The following is an 18,842-nucleotide window of genomic DNA, read 5'->3' on the forward strand; positions in this document are numbered from 1 at the left end:
GTTCCGCTTGTTGTGAATGTCTGGAATATTATTTTTATTTCTCCCTGAGTTGGGGGGAAAAAGCATGGAATGTGCATGGATGGATTTGAATCATATAGCACATGAGACTTTAACGGAAACGCAAAGGTTTAATTGCTGGATACATTCTGTTTCAATAATAAAATTGCTGCTGCCCGTTAAATCTGCTTTGGTAAAGGCTGGATTGGAGACAAGACTCAAACTACCTTCAAGCTAATTGGTGCATCAAAATTTGGAGCATATTAATACCTGAGAGTTGTGATTTAATGCTCATTATTTCCGAATTATGAGATGATGAGCTTCATCTCAGTGGGATTTACTGTACTATGTACTATGAAGTGTTTATGCAAATTCAGAGGCAACTTTTCTAAAGTTGGATTGATTTTAATTTCTAGAGGGACTAAAATCTTTGCCCCTTTGCCCAAACCAACTGCTTTATTTTTCTGTACCCAAATTTGTCATCTAGCAAGATGATTTGACACAAGTTCTTCCTTCATTATTTCATCTCTTGGTCAGATTCCACTTTGTTTGAAAGCTTAGTTCATCTTGTTGCTGTGCCATCAGCTTTGTGTGAACAGGTCATTTAAAAAGTCATTTGCAAATCCAAGTTATAGGCTGTTTTTGCTTGTGTTTTTGCAGGGATTTTATAAGTTTGAAGAGCAAAACAGGGCGGAGAGCGAGTGCCCAGGCATGAACACACATTCACGAGCGTCCTGTATGCAGGTACTGAATGACTTGGCAGCCTGAGGATGTAACACTTTGTAATTAGAATCTATATTTGTGGTGGATCACACCTTCCTGAAAACCTAAAGAATTTTTTCCCCCATTGATTTTTTTTTTTTATAGAGAAAGCTGTGAACAGTGCCTTTTTCTTCATAGTATCTCATGATTAAATAATGACAAGGAAGAATAAACTAAAATATGGTTTTCCCCTAAGTTGCTCCAAAGATTAAAAACTTCTTGAAGTACATAAATTTTAATAAATAAGATACAAAATATGTAATTTAACATAATCAATGTATGTTATACAAATTTGTAGGTTAGCAATTTTTGTATTAGTAAAATCAAAATGTGTGCGTATAATCTAGATATTGTTTCCTAAATGGAATCTCGAGCATATATTTTGAAACTATATTAATTTAATAATATGTAATGGATGCTTTCCCAAGTAACTAAAGTTTCTTCTATTACATCCTATTTAATGGATATATAAATTATGCTATATCTATTTATATATCTATGCATGTATATAGATATAGGAGAGAATAATAAGCAACAAAATTTTTTGCCTTTCTATATTTCCTGTCATCAACTTGCATTACTTTTGTCATGAGAGAAAAAAATTATTTTAAAAATGCTATTACATCAAACCCACTAATTTTATTTTTCTAAGAACAAAATTAAAAATGGCAAGGAAACTTTGTTCATAAGTTTCCTAACCTATTTGCATATTTACCAACTCAATTAGAAAATCATCTCTTAAAGACAAACAAAACAAATAAAAGTGGTGTCAATAGAAATAGAATCTAACAAACACTGGATAGTAGTTATTCAAAACTGGCCAATTATTTTTTTCTTAGGGGTCACTTAACAAGACTCCTTTTTTGAGTGTTTACTATATTCCTGGTACTTTGAACACTCCGTACAGTTTGTCCTGAAATCATACAAGAATCCATAAGACAGTAAATATTATTAACCCCCATTTTAGAGATTGAGAAACTGAGGCTTTAAAAGATCGGAGGCGGCTGAGGGAGGAGAATGGCGTGAACCCGGGAGTTGGAGCTTGCAGTGAGCTGAGATCTGGCCACTGCACTCCAGCCTGGGCGACAGAGCGAGACGCCGTCTCAGAAAAAAAAAAAAAAAAAAAAAAGATCGGAGGCTTTGCCCCAATCTAGAAAGTAGGAGAACTGGGATTCCAACTCAAACCCATGAATGCTGGAGTCTCTCCTCTTTGATGGAAGTGGCAAAAGAGATGGAAGAGCATCCCTGTTAGTTCTGTGATTTCATTGTGTAACTATGAAGTACTGTTAAGACCCAAGCACAGACATACCAACTAGCTCAAATACATAAGGTGTTTATGAAGAAATGTTTTCACAGACTTGTCTTTGCAACTGCTGCAATGCACATGTAATCACTGTTGTTTATTATCATAACTGATGTTTTGGTACTTCAGAAATAAAATTGATCTAGTAGGAATGTCAGCTCCATGACTGTAATGATAACCTTGGCCTGGTGTACTCCTTGGGGAGTACCAAGCACACTGGCAGCTGTACAAGGAGAAACTTATTTTACAAGTCACTGTAAGATGGGTGCAGGGATAGCCAGTGGCCTGCGAGACACAATGTCCACGCTTCCCTGTGGAACCAAAGGGCAGAATTACCATCTGTGTTTTCCTTCTGCAAGAAAAGGGTATGGGCCATCGTCTTTGGGGGGAAAAAGGAAGTAGAATGACAGCTGTCATTCAAGATGAAGTGCTCTGGTACATCTTTCCTATTTAGGACAGGCAGTTTAGCATAGTTGTGAAAGCATGGGTTAAATCGTGGCTCCAGTCTTTCTTCAGTGTGTGACTTTGGGTGAGCTGCTTCTCATTTATTTCACCTGGAAAATTGCTGTAATATGCCATGATAGGGTTTTCGTTAGGGCAAAAACTTAGCCTATGAAAATCCTTGAACCCAGTGCTTGGCAACTCATAATCACTCATTAAATGCTGGCTACAAGTATTATTCTCATCACCCATTAGTGTTAATGGTCTTCAATACTATTTTATTTTAGTGGAAAGAGGACAGTTACTTCTTAGAATCTAACTAAAGACCATTATTGTTTTGGGTAAAGAAAGACCATGAGTCTCTTTTTAGGTTATGTTGCATAGTTTTATTTATTTTTGTCTCTCTTCTGTTGCCCTTTTTCCTACAGATGGATGATGTAATCGATGACATCATTAGCCTAGAATCAAGTTATAATGAGGAAATCTTGGGCTTGATGGATCCTGCTTTGCAAATGGCGAATACGGTATTGGTAACCTTTTTTGAAGTAGAAAATCTTGAGGTGTTTCCAGGGTTCTCTTCTTTTTTCTTAAACTTTTATTGTATCTTTGTAACTGGTTCACTGATGAAATGTATTAATAGTAAAATGGAGAATTATCTCAGGATCACAAATAAGTGACTTTGACATCAGAAATTAAGAAGTTTTTATGAGTTTGTGAATAAGCCCATGATAAAACTCTACATTCCCTGGAGTCCAAGAGCAGTTTTGATAGGACATTATCCCTTCCAATTCCCTTGACATCTAATGCCCAACCCAGTACACTGCAGCCAAGGGAACCATTATGAACTGCACTATTCATGATGGTGCTCTAGTCAGCCTGAAAAAGGTTGTGCAGTTTTTCAAGAAGGTTTTTTCATATTCTTAGGTGATAGAGGGACATTGGGGTTACCCTTATCCAACAGCAAAATTTATTCCAACTTCAGTTCATAAACAATGGTCCTGTTTGCTATTATATGTTACTTGTTTTTCTCTGTAATTTAGAGACTTGCCTATATTGTTTATTTTCCTTCATTCCTTACATTTTAGCCTTATGTTACTGTTTCACCAAAGTCTTATTGCAGATCTTATTTAGTCCTTGCAATTATTCTGTGAGTCAAGTTCGGATGGTATCATTGCCCTCAGTTTTAAACTGTAACTAGGTTAGATGGTCTTATGCAAGATTACATAGCTTGGGTGTATCAGAGCCAGGCCTGCTTGGCAGGTCTTTGAATGCCTTCTCCAATCCTTTTCTGTTTTCTCTGAGAGCAATGCTATGAGACTATCATATTCTTAATAACTAGTGTTTTAAAGACCAATATTTATTGAGGGGAAAGGGAAAAGGGGAGTTGTTCAAAGAGTATGGAGTTTCAGATTTGCAAGATGAAAAATTCTGGAGATCTATTTGACAACAATGTGAACATACATAACACTATTGAACCATATACTTAAAACTGGTTAAGATGGCAACTTTTATCGTATGTGTTTTTTACCATGATGAAAGTTTTTAAAGATACGACTAACTTCCAATAGTAAATTCCCTTGGCCAGGGGACAAAATAGCACTTACTTAGTTACACCAGAATCCTCAGAAAATTGAGTCTTATAACAGCACTTTTCTTTTTTTTTTTTTAAATCCATCTCGGTCCAGTTCTTCAATTCACTGCCTTGAACTCATGTGGGGTGAGGACTTCCCTTGAAACCTCAAGCTTCTTCTGTGATATTTGGAGTTTGTCTACTTTCCACCCATTTAAACCCACACCCTGATTTTGGAAGAACCAGGTGTTCTGCCATTTTGATAAAAGTTTTCTTGCCGAACTATCCCAACCTCTTGGAATCCTTGGTTGGCTTTTGTGGAACCTTTCTGCTTACAAGTTGGTGCATCCCATGAGGCCAACTACACTTGTCTAGCAGTCAGAATCTTAGGACGAACATGCGCAAAACACTTGGGGAAGCATGCCCTGGGGAATTTATAAATATACCCAAAGACATATATTTACATTACATTGCTCTAGCAGCATTAATTAGCAATGGCCCAGTCATTTCAAAAGAACTTTGCCATGAGAGTGGTCATTTTGCTAGTGGTGTCAAATGGGTCCCTGGGCACACTCAAGTGGGCTGTTAGAATTGATATGATTCTGTAAAATGATTGACTTTTTTTGTAATGGCAAAGACCTTTGATGTCATTTGGTCTAACCTAGTACTCAATCCATTTGCTTTCTGTGGTTTGTTTGTTTGTTTGTTTGTTTATACAGGATTTCATTTTGTTGCCTAGGCTGATCTTGAGCTCCTGGGCTCAAGTGATCTTCCTCCCTCAAGTAGCTGGGATTATAGGCGTGCACCACTATGCCTGGCCTGACCTTCTCTTGCATCTCCTTCATATTCTCCACAAAAAAATCAAGGCATCCAGCTTCTTGAAAGCCTCCAAAAAAGGATCTGTACTAGCTCACTAGGGAAATAGCAAAGCACAATGGTTAGGATTTAGAGATTTCTGACCAGATCTGGGGTCAAATCCTGAATCTGCCATTTCCTCTGTGACCTTGCATGTTATTTAGCTTCCTGAAACCCTACGTTTCCCCATCTGTAAAATGGGGCTGTTAAATATACCTATATCATGTGGTTAACACACTTGATAAAGTATCTACAGTATTTAGCGTTGGAAACACAAGTTGTATTCTAAATTATTAAATATAACTTATTAATTATAATATCAAATAATATTGATAGTATTTGTGTATTCAGCTGATCTTCATTGAGCCCCTATAATGTATCCAGCTCTATGTTAGCTATCTGTGAGACATATTTATCTCAGAATATCCCTCACAGTAAATAACGCTGTAAATTGCAGCATGGGTCCTAGTTTGCTTCATGGAGAACTTTTTCACATACCAACCCTTCTGAAGACAGTTGTTATGACCCCATATATGCTTCTGTCCTTTAGAATGAATACCTGGCCCATGGCTCACGCCTATAATCCTAGCACTTTCGGAGGCCGAAGCAAGAGGATCACTTGAGACCAGGAGTTGGAGATCAGCCTGGGCAACATAGAGAGAACCTGTCTCTATAAAAAATATAAAAAATTAGCTGGGTGGGGTAGTAGTACATACCTGTAGTCCTAGCTACTCAGGAGGCTGAGATGGGAGGATCACTTGAGCCCAAGAGTTCAAGGATGCAATGAATCATGATCATGCCACTGTCCTTTAGCCTGGGCAACAGAGGAAGACCCTGTCTCTAAAAAACACATTTAAAAATAAAAAAATAGAATGAATCCTCATACCTCTTCATTCCATCTACATTAGCGTTGAGGCCTTGTTCCTTCATTATATGGTTGCTCCTAAACTACATTAAAGATTAATTTAGTATTTATTAATATGCCTAATAGGTGGGCAGCACCGGGCAAGGTGCTGTGGATGCAAAGGTGACTAAGGTATGTTTCCTGTTCTCATGGGGGGTTCTCATGGGGGTTACCAGTCTAGAAGGGGGAGACTCTTTTAGCCCTTGAGGGGAGAAGGACAATTCAGGAGCAGAGAGGCCATCTCAAAGGAAATTTCCAGATAAGAAAGATCCTCTGGGCAGAGTTGAATTAACTCCCAGACAGGAGAGGAGTCCCCTGCAGCCACCCTTAGAAGTCACTGACTTTATCCCGGCATCCACCTCTCTTCTATTTCCCCATGCTAGAAAGGCTAAATGTGGCTCCATTAGAGTCTTCTTTCAACAAATCTATTTCAGCATTTTGCCATTAGGGGAAAGGCAATGTAACTTCAACATAGGAGCACAGACTCTGAACCAGACATCTGAATACATACCCTTGAGTGAGTGATTCACCCTCTCTGCTTCTGTGTCCTTGTCTGTAAAATGGGGATCATAATAGCATCTACTGCAATAGAATTAATGGGAGAATTATAAGAGGTCATCCACAAAAAGCATTTAGAACAGTTGGGCCCTGATAAGCTCTCACTAAAAGTTAGTTACTAGCTCTTATTCTTGATGAACTTAGGTTTTAGTTGTCAAAATTAAGTAACAAAGCTACTACAACCTATTAACATTTTAATTTTTTTCCCACAGTAAAGTTTAAATTTAATGTTCTTCATGTTAGGCATTTTTTTTCTTTTATTTGATTATTTGAAATGCTTTATTTCAAGTTAACTACTGAGAAAAAAATAAAGTGGAAGGAACACTTAGAAAGGAAACTGTCCTAAGGGAATTGAAGTCTAGAAATAACTATTCTGAGAGCACAAGGGCCCTCTTGTACTATCAAAAACAAAGAATAAAAGTCCCAGTTTACTTGTGTTAACAGTGCTCAATTGATATTCAGAGAAGGGGACCATCCAGAGAGAAAAAATAATAACATTTTACGATTATCATTTACTTGGGAAAATATTCATTTTGGTGGAGCACAACATTGAAGAACTCAATTCAGACCAATATGGGGGCATAGACCCAGGCGCATCTTCCTTCAATTTTTTTGTCCCAATTAGACTGTGGCTTTCGTCTGTCCACGGTGTAGTTTGTGCTCTGGAAGTGAAATCTTGCTATTTAGGTAAATGGCCTGGATAAAAACCCAACAAAGATGTGAAATATACATGTTAATAGAAGAAGTCTCTTCCTCTTTCTTAGCTCTTAAAGGTGTTATTTTGACCTAATTGTGATGTTAACTATATTTATGGGGGAAGTTTTCTAATGCAGAAGAACCAACCACAGAATCCTTTCTTTAAAATGCATGACTAGGAGACACATTTTAAATTATTTCCATCAACCTTCCTTTTAGTAGCTTCAGCAAATAAGAGCTGTTGATACAAAGAATATACACCACCATTTAGAACACAGTTTCTCAACTGTGGAACTGTTGACATTTGGGATGCATAAGTCTTTGTGGTGGGAGACTGTCCTGTGCATTTTAGGATGCTTAACAGCATCCCTGGCCTTCACCCACTGGATGTCAGCAGCAAATACCCTGCAGGTGCATCAGCTGAAAATACCTCCAGACATTGATCCGGGGAAACAAAATCAGCTGTAGTGTAGAAGCCCTGACTTGGAATAATGACTGGTCACCTCAGCCTTGCAGATTCCCTGATTTCTGTTCCTAGATTTGTATTGCAGTCTGGTAAAAATTGTCTAATCGTTGACAGTGTACTTAGTAATTAACATGGCAAGTGGTTTTGTTGATCAAAGTGAACATTAGCTCACCTGTCAAAACTGTAAAGTGGGAATCCAGTACTCCCTAGAAAATTATAATACGTGTTGTTAATCATAGTGGTTACTACTTACTGATCACTGAAGTAACAGGCACTGTGTTTCACCTACTTTATCTCTATGAAATCTTATGAAAACCCTGTGAGATGAATGGTTGTCGCTTTTCAGTTGGAGACACTAAGCCTCAGAGAACTTGCTTAATATCACATAGCAAGTTAGCAAAGAGGCAGGATTTTAATCTGGGTCTCTGACTCCTAAGCACAGGCTATAAAGTTCTGCACCATTAATCGGTAGATTGGAGTATCCACATTTGGCTAATAAGCAGCAGGGTTTTTATTTCCTCAGATCTAATTGGAGATGAATTGAAAGTTGCAGTTTCTAACTGGTTAATATCAGCATGTTGATACTCTCCCCACCCCCAGTTCTGCTGTTAACATGGGACCTGAGCCTCCAACCAAAAACCTCCATTTGGCAATGGCCAAAACCTTGGCTTTTCTTTCTGTAAAAAGCAGTAAGATGCCATACACAAAGTGCCATTTTAATTCTGTGCTTGGCCCAAAGTAGGCACCCAAAAAATGAGATGACCCCCAGCAAAATATTCTGGCATGCTTTCTGCTTCCCACTCCTAATCAGTAAGTATGGGGAAAGCAGCCGAAGCAGGAAATCTTTTAGAGAAGTAGATAGAGGGCTATAAGCTTTTTCAACTGGAAGTAATGATGTCTGACCTCAGTAGAGTGCCCAATGAGGCATCTTGCTGTAGGGATTTTAATTCATTTCCCTTATTGGTGTGCACTGTCATCAATCGATGCTAATCACAGCAGTCCTTTCTGTAGTTTTTCACCTGTCTCAATCCATTTCTCACTAGGTATCCCCCACTTTGCTCTTTGTCTCCCCCATCCTGTCCATCTGGCTGTCTATGGCAGAAAGCATTCTCTCTCTCAGTCATGTACATATCTCTTCTTTAGAACATAGTTAGAAAATATGTTCTTGTCCAGAAGAAGCTTAGAATTAGATGTCTGTTCCACATAGGTCTGTCAATGACTTGGAGATGTGTATCAGTTGCTATTATTTATCCCTAACAAATCTTCATAATAACACAGTGAGTTTTGCATACAATTTGCATATGAAAACCATATATGTGATTTGCCTTTCTAGAGCAAGGGGAATAATTTTTCTTTTAGCTTATTGCTTTGAATTTTCAAGTCACATTCTTGGTTTGTTAAGACCCGGAAGCTTTCCCAAAACCTGAAATTCTCAAAAGATAGGGGAATAAAGCTTTGGAATCTAAGGAGTTACCAGACATCATGACAACTGTATAAGTTTAGTCTCTCTGGTACTTTACCGGGCTATTTTGAAACATGTGAGTGCCTTTCACTTTGCGTTAAATTGGACAAGAATAAAACTAAACACACACACAGAGCAAGGCTGACCCTGAGAAGGTGACCTATTTCAAATAAAACCACTTAGTGAAATGATAGCTAATAATCAAAGTCACTTTTTATCAATTCCTTAAAGGGCCTTGAAATACGATACATTTTAAATGACCACAATGTCTATTTTTGTGCCTGTGTATGGGGGTATGTGTATTAGGTTTTATGCATATACTATAAACGCTGCTTTCAAAAAGGAGCAAAAGAGGGAGTTGTATTCTGCTGGTTTGTCTGTCCTCCCTGCCCACCCCAGTCCTGTTCGAGCCAGTGTCTGATTCACCCATCAAGAAGTATCTTATTCCATGTCCATTGCCTCCCACCCGAATCTCTTTAGCTAGGGGTTTAATTCATAGAGTATATGTTTAGAAGCCATCCCAGAAATTGATGCAATGGCTACCAATGAGGGGAAGCACATTTGACTCGTATTTTGTGGCATATTTTCATCTGTATGTTAGTGGTCATTTGAGAGGATACAAGGTACTCTGTTGAATACAGTTTTTACTAGATACCTCTCAGTCACTAAACATTTTAATCACACCTAAATGCTTTCTGAATGTACTTTTCTCAGATGTAGAATACAATTCAATGTGTAATCAAGAAACGGGAGGGCTAAACAACATAAAGTCTTACCCAGTAATCACGGTTATAGAAATTGTTTGAATCAGTCTAGTAACGGTACATGTCTGCAAGTGGAAGGAGTGAGGTCACTCAATGATTTCTCCATAGTTACTATTTCAAACTGTATTTCAGGGTGTGGGAAGGGGGATCCATTTGGGCCTTTTCTACAAAAACAGGCCTATAAACTGCTGCAACCAGCTAGTTACCAAGAAATGCACATACACAACCAAAGGAGAGCTCGCTGCTTTAAAACATCCCATTCAGAACCAGAGGAAAAACTCTGATGCTAGCTTGGGGAAGGCTAACTATTTCTTTTACTTTTTATTTTTTAAATTTTTTTGAAAGTGTAAATTGTTGCTCTGTTTTAAAGTCTGTGGGCTCCCTCTTGTGGCTTTGTGGAAAATTTCAATTTCAAGAAAATGCTTTTTCTCTCTAGCATTAAGGAAATCATTTCTTTTCCAATTTAAAAACAAATAAATAAAACTTTCATTGCTTTTCCTTGTAAAAGGAAAAGAAGAAGAGGTGGAGACGAGAAGGAAGGAACAAAATTAACTTTAATGGAAAGTCCTATTTGGTGAAAAGGTCATTTTATATACAATCCTGTTTTACAATAATAGCCAACATTTCCTGAACATCCTCTGTACGCTACTAGTTGTACTAGATAATGCATTCACCACATTATTCATTGTCTCCATGCTCAAAATAAGCCCACTGGCTAGTTAGTGTAATCATTTTATGGGTGTGAGACTGTACTTTCCTCCTTCAAAGGGAGCTAGTTGAGGAGATCCTGTGACTCTCTTTTCATATCTGCAAGCGAATGAAAAAATAAACATCTCATATTTTCCTATTTTAAAAATGATTTTTTTTGTATCAAGTAATTTTTCTTAAATAAATCCTAGAGTAGGATCATAGTTTTTTATCTGAAAAAACGTGGGAATTGTTCAACAGTTAATTTCTGTTACTGTTGGTCTCTCTCTAGTTGCCTGTCTCGGGAAACTTGATTGATCTTTATGGAAACCAAGGTCTGCCCCCACCAGGCCTCACCATCAGCAACTCCTGTCCAGCCAACCTCCCCAACATAAAAAGGGAGCTCACAGGTAAACACCTAACAAATGTACTTCTTACTGCAGATTTCAAGGAGATCCTTGAAAATCTCCTGAGATACTGGGAATCGGGGCCACAATTAATGCATGTCACCAATCACTGTATCTATGATGAAGGTCCCCTTTGCACTGGGGATAGTAGGCAACTCTTTCAGCTGTAACTGTCTCCACCCTACCTGATATGTATGTTTCTTTTGTTGTTGTTGTTGTTGTTGTTGTTGTTGAGACGGAGTCTCGCTCTGTCGCCCAGGCTGGAGTGCAGTGGCCGGATCTCAGCTTACTGCAAGGTCCGCCTCCCGGGTTTACGCCATTCTCCTGCCTCAGCCTCCCGAGTAGCTGGGACTACAGGCGCCTGACACCTCGCCCGGCTAGTTTTTTGTATTTTTTTAGTAGAGACGGGGTTTCACCGTGTTAGCCAGGATGGTCTCGATCTCCTGACCTCGTGATCCGCCTGTCTCAGCCTCCCAAAGTGCTGGGATTACAGGCTTGAGCCACCGCGCCCGGCCCGATATGTATGTTTCTTACAAGCCCCTAGAGGCATTGGAGTTTGAGAACCCAGATCTGAATTTTCCTTTGACACACATTCGAGCCCACAATTGGGATAGCAAGAGAACATATTTCCTACATCTTCAGATGCCTCCTGTTGTCTTTTGCTGTATTGTGTGCAAAAGATTTATTACACAGGGGGGAAAAAATTATAAAATGGAGCAATGGGTATTATTTGTTCTTAAGGCAAGTGTGAAATTACCTATTTATCTACTTTGCTTAATGCTTTAGGGAAGGCATTTATTTGGTCATTAAAACATGGCGGAAACTATATTAGAACTGGCATTCTACCATGGTGAATTTTATGGCCCTTACCCCACCCCTCCTTTTATTATTTGATCCTTGCATCCTGCAGGATTGGATGAACAGACTGAGAATATGGAATATGGATTTGGTACAGAGAATTCCTGTTCCAGTCAAGGGTGTCTTAAAAAATTTTTTTTCAGAAAATAAGCAGGAGAAAGACATTTTTTAAAAACCGTGGATTTGAGTGAAAAGAGTAACTAATAAGTAAAAACCATCCAAAGCCAAAACACAATTAGTTACCCTACCAAAAAGGAAATTTACTGCAAGACAACAACAACAACAAAAGCAAGAATTGTTGGGCAGGCACAGTAGCTCACACTTGTAACCTCAACACTTTGGGAAACTAAGGCAGGCAGATTGCTTGACCTCAGGAGTTCCAGGCTGCAGTGAGCTGTGATCGCACCACTGCACTGCAGCCTGGGCAAGAGGAATGAGTCCTGTCTCGAAACAAAGCAAAGCAAAACAAAACAACAACAACAACTTAGGAATCATTGAAGTGGAGGGTATATAAGTCATGCTTCTGTGTGAGGAAAAAAAAACTAGAAAATGATTTGGATTGACCATCACAATTGAAAGAATTCAACTTCTGAGTTTTATATATATATACACACACACACACACATAGATATGCATATATATGCATATATACATGTATGTATGCATATATATATGCATATATACATACATAACACCCATATAATAAATATATATGGTGTGTATATATGCTTCAGTTGCTATAAGTTATGCTAAAATGATTTCTATTTTGAGATAACATTCTAAATTATGATAGTGTAATGCTTCAACTATCACTTCTGAAAAGGAAATAACAGAGCTTTCTGAATCCCAAGATTGGTCAAGTAACATTTTTTTTTTAATTCTGTTTTGTTTTGTTTTGTTCTCTGTAAGGCAAAAAGCAGTCTCTTATCCCAGAGATCTCACAAGAGTTGCTATGCAAATAGAACTTTCCAATTGGAGTTGCCACCGAGTGCATCTATTCCTATTTTGTTTGTATAGAATCAAGCTAGTAAATAGTTGTTCCTAAGTTGTTAGATGATTTCATTACAGCAGGTTTTAACAGAATCTGGCACCAACTTCTGAAAAAATGAGTTCATTCTATGAACTAGTAAACTAGTCAGAAGATAGATCCAATTTGGTAGGTTTTTTTTGTTTTGTTTTGTTTTTTTGAGACAGGGTGTCTCTGTGTCTCCTGAGCTGGTGTGCAGTGGTATGATCACGGCTCACTGCAACCTTGATCTCCTGGGCTCAAGTGATCCTCCCACCTCAGCCTCCCGTAGCTGGGACTGTAAGCATGCACCACCATGTTGGACTTTTTATTTTTTGTAAAGACCAAGGCTGGTCTTGAACTCCTGGGCTCAAGTGATCTTTCCACTTCCACTTCCCAAAGTACTGGAATTACAGGTGCGAGCAACCATGCTGGGCCTCTACTCAGTTTTTATATCAGCATGTTACAAAGGCATCAAAAAAGGACTGAAAGCTTCTATGGCCTGAAAAGAAAAGATATCAGACCCCTGATAATAAAGTATCAACAGCAAATTGACATAGTTTTCTAGTTATCGATATCTTTCTTGCTAGTATCTATATATGTTTACAGTGTGCTATAGATAATTTTTACCGGGTTTTTTTTTTACCATTTTGTGGAAGCCCAGTTTTTACATATTGTATATTTGATATATATTGCTTTTGAAAACATGCAAGCTTTTTAAAAAGATACCGTTTTAAAAAAACGTATTTTTACTTAGAGTCAAGTCAGATAAGCTTCCATATGTTTGGGAAATGAGATATTTTGTAGTTTACATTTTGTGCAACTTCAAACAGTTCCAACTTCTAATGACTTCATTCACGTGCACAGCGTGTATTTTTCCCACAGAGTCTGAAGCAAGGGCACTGGCCAAAGAGAGGCAGAAAAAGGACAATCACAACCTGAGTAAGTTGGTTTTATTTGTGTTCATGACATTTGATATTAGAGTTAATATTCCCCCATATATCAAAAATGTTCCCAGAAATTCTGTATAGGAGAGTTGATTTCTACAGCTGTTAAAATTATCTCTTCTGGAAGAAAATTGTATTTGACAGAAACCAAGGTATATATTTTCCCCATATTTTATCTCAGATCAAATTGAATTTTGTATATATAGTTATTTTCAGTTTCTGAAGAGTTTTTATTTTTCTTGTTTATAGCAGTGGGTTTTTTATTTTCTCTCTCCCTCTCTCTCTCTTTTTTTTTTTTTTTTTTTTTTTTTTTTTTTGGTGAGAGGGAGAACTGATCCCCAACTACCCAATTATAAGTGTTGCTCACACAGGAACTTATTAACAAAAGGGGATTAGGGGAGCACCTTCTCCAGTGAGATTTGAAAGAAAAAGAAAGAAAGAAAGAAAGAGAGAGAGAGAGAGGGAGGGAGTGAGGGAAAGAGAGAGAGAGGGAAAGAAAGAGAAAGAAAGAAAAAGAAAGAAAAGAAAGAGAGAGAGAGAGAAAGAAAGAAAAAGAAAGAAAGAAGAAAGAAAGAAAGAAGAAAAAGAAAGAAAGAGAGATCTGAAGGGGAGTAAATGGATGAGGTAGCCTCCTACATTTCTGACGTTATTCGTGACTTAAAAAAAAATAGTCCTAAAGCATTTAAAATATTTTTTACGCATTTAATTTACTCTTGATCAAATCTTCAAATTGTCTCCTAAGAATACTTTAATTTTTGTTTAATATAAGCCAGTAAGACAAGCTGCACAGATTTTTTTTAATAAAGGGATTGAGCTTGGAGGTAGGAAATCGGGTGTGAATTTCTCATCTCATGGCCTCATGTTGTCTGTTTCTTGAATTGATTTTTAAGAATGTGAGTCATATATAAACACTTTCTCCTTATAAAAATGATAGAATAAGGCCAGAGTTCTCCTTTAGTCCCCAGCAATATGCATGTTGGTTTCATTTTGGCATTGCTCTTCCTGACCTTTTTCTGTGTATTAAGAATATAGACATACGCACACAGAAAATAAATCGTACGGATTTCTATGTTTTATTTTATTTTATTTTATTTTTTCCTTTCAAACGAGTTGGTTTAATTTCAGGTGATACAAAGTTTAGGGTAGAACAAGGACCAAAGAGCAGACTCTGGCAAGGGTCTGAGCTGGTTTTACTTCAAATTCACAGTTATGGTAGGAATGACTTAGTGAAAACAACTAAAGAGATGATGAGCCACTGTAAGATTTTTTTTTTTGTTTTTTTGTTTTTTACAAAAGTTTATTCTTAAATGTACAACAGCTCCAACACAACACTTAATTCCAGCTTTAGGTGGCAAAAGATGTTATGGCAGGGAATATAGATGTTTAAATAAGGATGAAATAAAGGGTCACCATCTCCTCAGGCACAAGGAACAGCTTACTTTTTGCCAGATTTCTTAATTCCACCTGTGGCCAAGGGCCCCTTCCCCGCGGCCTTCGCTTTTAGCTCCTCAAGTTTCTTCTGCCCCTCTTTTTGTTTCTGCTTGAAAGCCTTATCTTCCTCATCCATCTCCTTGGCCTGCTTCTCAGGCTGTTTCAGTGGCTTCTTCTTACCACCTTCGCGGCCAGACATGGCGCCTGCCCGATTTCTATGTTTTAACACAAACGATGTCATATTGTCCATTTTATGTCGATTTTTTTCTACTGAGCAGTATGTTTTGAAGACCTTTTGCTGTTAGGAGTCTAGATCTATCTACTTTTTGAAAACTAAATGCGTAGTATTTTACAGTGTGACTGTATGATATTTAGTAACTTCCAAACTGCTGTGTGTTTATGTTGTTTCTAGTTTTTCCCTGTTATAAACAATACCACAGTGAACGTTTTTATATGTGTCTCTTTGTGTACAAGAAAGTTTGTTTCTCTAGGTTAGAAATGGAACTGAGAAATGGAACTGCTGGGTCCTGAGGGAGCTGGTTTTTACTTTAAGAGCTACACCCCTCCCCAGTTCTCATGTCAAGTGTAAGAAGCTCTCCTTTTCTTTTAACCAAAACAGATAAACTGTTATCTCCAAGGCCTCCTCCAGCTTCTCAGTAATTTTACCCTAAGATATTTCTTCTTTTAAAACACCTTAGAAACAAGATAATTAGGCATTACCCAAAACTACTTAAGTGAAATGTGGAAAACTGAGTTGGATCTTGTCAAAAACAATAGATACCTATCATCAGGCACCTGAACTCTCAAGGTCAAGGTTGTCAGTAAAGTGCAAACATGATCAGCTCAAACTCTGAAGGCTATGAAGCAAGCTAAAAGTCTCATCCAACCATTGGGAATTAATAATCAAGGTTAGATTGCCCCTTGGTCAAGCTGTTCCTCTTCTAGGAATTTATTTTGTAAGAATACTTGCCAAAATGTACAAAAGAATATATTCATTTATTATTCACTCATTCACTCAGCCATATATATATATGTATGTATGTATATATACACACACACACACATATATTGGGGGGCGGAGAGAGAGAGAGAGAGAGAGAGTGCCCACGTTTTGTGTGAGGCACTTTTCTACAATGTGAACCAGAAAATGAGTTTCCCATCCTGAGAAACTAGCCTTTGAGTTAGGGGTCATCTATCATGTATTACCGAGTGAGATGAACAAGGGGCAGAATAATACGTATAATATCCCATTGTGTACAAAGAACACACTGGGGAGGGACGTGCTTGTGTATGTGTTTATATGGATGTATATGTGCATGGGCGACTATCTAGACATCACTCTTATCAGTGACAATTTGCCCAGGCATATAGATGTTGGATGGTATAAAGACTTGGCTTTTACTTTTTCTTTAATACACCTTTGTATTTTTAAAAATTTTTTACTAGCTTATATCATCTTTCTAATAAATGATTGGAAAGAGAAGTCACTGAACTAAAAACAAAATGTAGTACACCTAAATATTGACAGTGAAAGATGTCAGCTGTGTGCTGGTGAGTGAAAAAAAAGATGCAGAGTCATTTTTAGTATGATTCCACTCTAAATGTTTTGTTTCTTATTTAACACATATTTGTTGAGAGCGTACTATGTGCCAGATGCACACAGTTACTTGGAATGCAACAGCAAATAAACATAACAAGTAGATCAATGGGATACATGAATATGGAATGGCAGAAAGTTCCACGAGGAGTCAAAGGGCAGGCAAGGGAGTATAGTGTCAGCATGGACATGGGAGGTGGTGGATCAGTTTCAAAGAGGATGACCAGAAAGTCTCATAGGTAAATCTGAGTCTACCTGAAGGAGGTGAGTGCAGTGCCATTCATATATCTGGAGCTACAATGTTCCAGGCTGGTGGAACAGCCATATGAAGTCCACCAATGGGGCGTATCTGGCTTGCATGAGGAATAGCAAGGAGCCAGAGGGGCTAGAGGAATTTTATGATTATTATGTGCTTGGAAAAAAATAAGAAGAAAGCACATACTTAAGAGTTTTGGGGAAGGTTAGCTACTGGATCAAGGACCCCAAAATTCCTTCTTCAAAACCACTGACCATCACTTAGGGTTTCTATTTTATAGAAGTCTAATGGTAGGACTTCATATTATATAAAATGGATTTCATCATTGGAATAATCCCTCAGCCAAAACAATTTATATTGGGAAAGCAGGGAATCACATTATTTATCTAAGTGTACAGACTATTAGTGGATCAAAAAGAAACATATATTATGGTATTTAGAGTAAATATTAACAACTTCAATCCAGTTTGTTAGACTTCAAATTATTTGGAATTTATTTGCTTGACTACATTAATTAGAGACATTTATCATCTCATATGCCTTATTCTGTCATCCTCCCTTAAGAAGGTGATAGTTGAACTTACACCTAGATTTATAAAATAGGAATGCTGTGAAGATTCATGGTATAGCTAAAAATACTAGACTTCAGTTTTAGGGCTGTGCTATCCAGTACAGCAGCCATTCACCACCAGTGCCTACTCAGCCTTGAAATATGACTGGTCCAAATTGTGATGTAAAATTAAAGTGTAAAATGCGCCCTGGATTCCAAAAACTTAGAATGAAGAAAAGAATGTTAAGTATTTAATTTGTAAATGTTTACATTGATTGCCTGTTAAAATAATAATATTTTGGATATAATGGATTTAATAAAATGTTAATTTCATCTCTTTCTTTTTACTTTCTAAATAGTACTACTAGAAAACTTAAACTTACATATGTAAATTATATTTCTGTTGGGTAGCACTAGGCTAGAGCATGGGTGTTTTGTGTGGCCTATGAGTTAAAAATGTTTTCTACAGTTTTAAATGGTTAAAAAAGGCAGGGTGCAGTGGCTCACGCCTGTAATCCCAGCACTTTGGGAGACTGAAGTGGATAGATCACTTGAAGTCAGGAGCTCGAGACCAGCCTGGCCAACATGGTGAAATCCCCTTCTCTACTAAAAGTACAAAAATTAGCCAGGTGTGGTGGCGTGTGCCTGCAGTCCCAGCTACTCAGGAGGCTGAGGCTCAAGAATCTCATGAACCCAGGAGATGGAGGTCGCAGTGAACCGAGATCGTGCCACTGCACTCCAGCCTGGGTGGCAGGGCAAGACTCCATCTCAATAAATAAATAAATAAATGCTAAAAAAAAAAAAAGTGACATGAAAATTATATACAATGCAAATTTCAGCATGACAAGTAAATTCTAATGCTTTTCATTAGATTTGCCGTGCGAAAAATTGTACTCATATGTTATATTTTGAATTTTGTCAGTAAAAAATGTGTGGAAATTTGTTTTCCCTCTGGTTAAGTAAATATCTGCATAATATCCTCAATTTTGCTACTTATCCCACAAAACCACAAGTACTAACTTCCTGGCTCTTTGCAGAAAGTTTGCTGACTTCTGCTCTAAGGGGTTAGGTTAGAATTTGGGCTGTTCACCAGATATTGCTGGATGTCCTTGCCAAGTCCCTAATAACGGTATCTCCAAGGCAATTTCATTATTTGTAACTGAGGATAGTAACTGATTTCGGGGTTGCTGTAGGAGCAAATGAGAAATTGTATGTATCTAAGGGCTTTGGAAATGATAAAGAAAGGTAGCTCATTTTTAACTGCAATACCAAAAACATAGTAAAAATAGGGGAAAAGTAGGTTCAGGTTTCCATTATCATGACCT

General features: G+C 37.7%; 2 protein-coding genes across 10 annotated transcripts in view; one reads left to right on the top strand and one right to left on the bottom strand.

Annotated features, from left to right (window-relative positions):
- Positions 1–18,842, top strand: part of MITF (melanocyte inducing transcription factor) — a 222,795-nt gene that overhangs the window by 191,944 nt on the left and 12,009 nt on the right. For 5 of the 9 annotated variants that reach the window (XM_050778542.1, XM_050778543.1, XM_050778546.1 and 2 more), the window contains 4 exons: positions 658–741; positions 2,932–3,027; positions 10,758–10,875; positions 13,604–13,678. In XM_050778542.1, coding sequence (XP_050634499.1) covers positions 658–741; positions 2,932–3,027; positions 10,758–10,875; positions 13,604–13,678 — 373 coding nt within the window. The remainder of the gene's footprint in view (positions 1–657; positions 742–2,931; positions 3,028–10,757; positions 10,876–13,603; positions 13,679–18,842) is intronic. The other 4 variants (XM_050778544.1, XM_050778545.1, XM_050778548.1 and 1 more) reach the window with 1 other exon arrangement.
- On the bottom strand, positions 14,782–15,324 carry LOC126947641 (translation machinery-associated protein 7-like). Its single transcript, XM_050778551.1, has one exon. The coding sequence runs from the start codon at positions 15,311–15,313 to the stop codon at positions 15,119–15,121; it is 195 nt and encodes a 64-aa protein (XP_050634508.1). The 5' UTR covers positions 15,314–15,324; the 3' UTR covers positions 14,782–15,118.

The sequence above is a fragment of the Macaca thibetana genome, chromosome 2 (genome assembly GCF_024542745.1).
Source record: "Macaca thibetana thibetana isolate TM-01 chromosome 2, ASM2454274v1, whole genome shotgun sequence".
NCBI lineage: Eukaryota > Metazoa > Chordata > Mammalia > Primates > Cercopithecidae > Macaca > Macaca thibetana.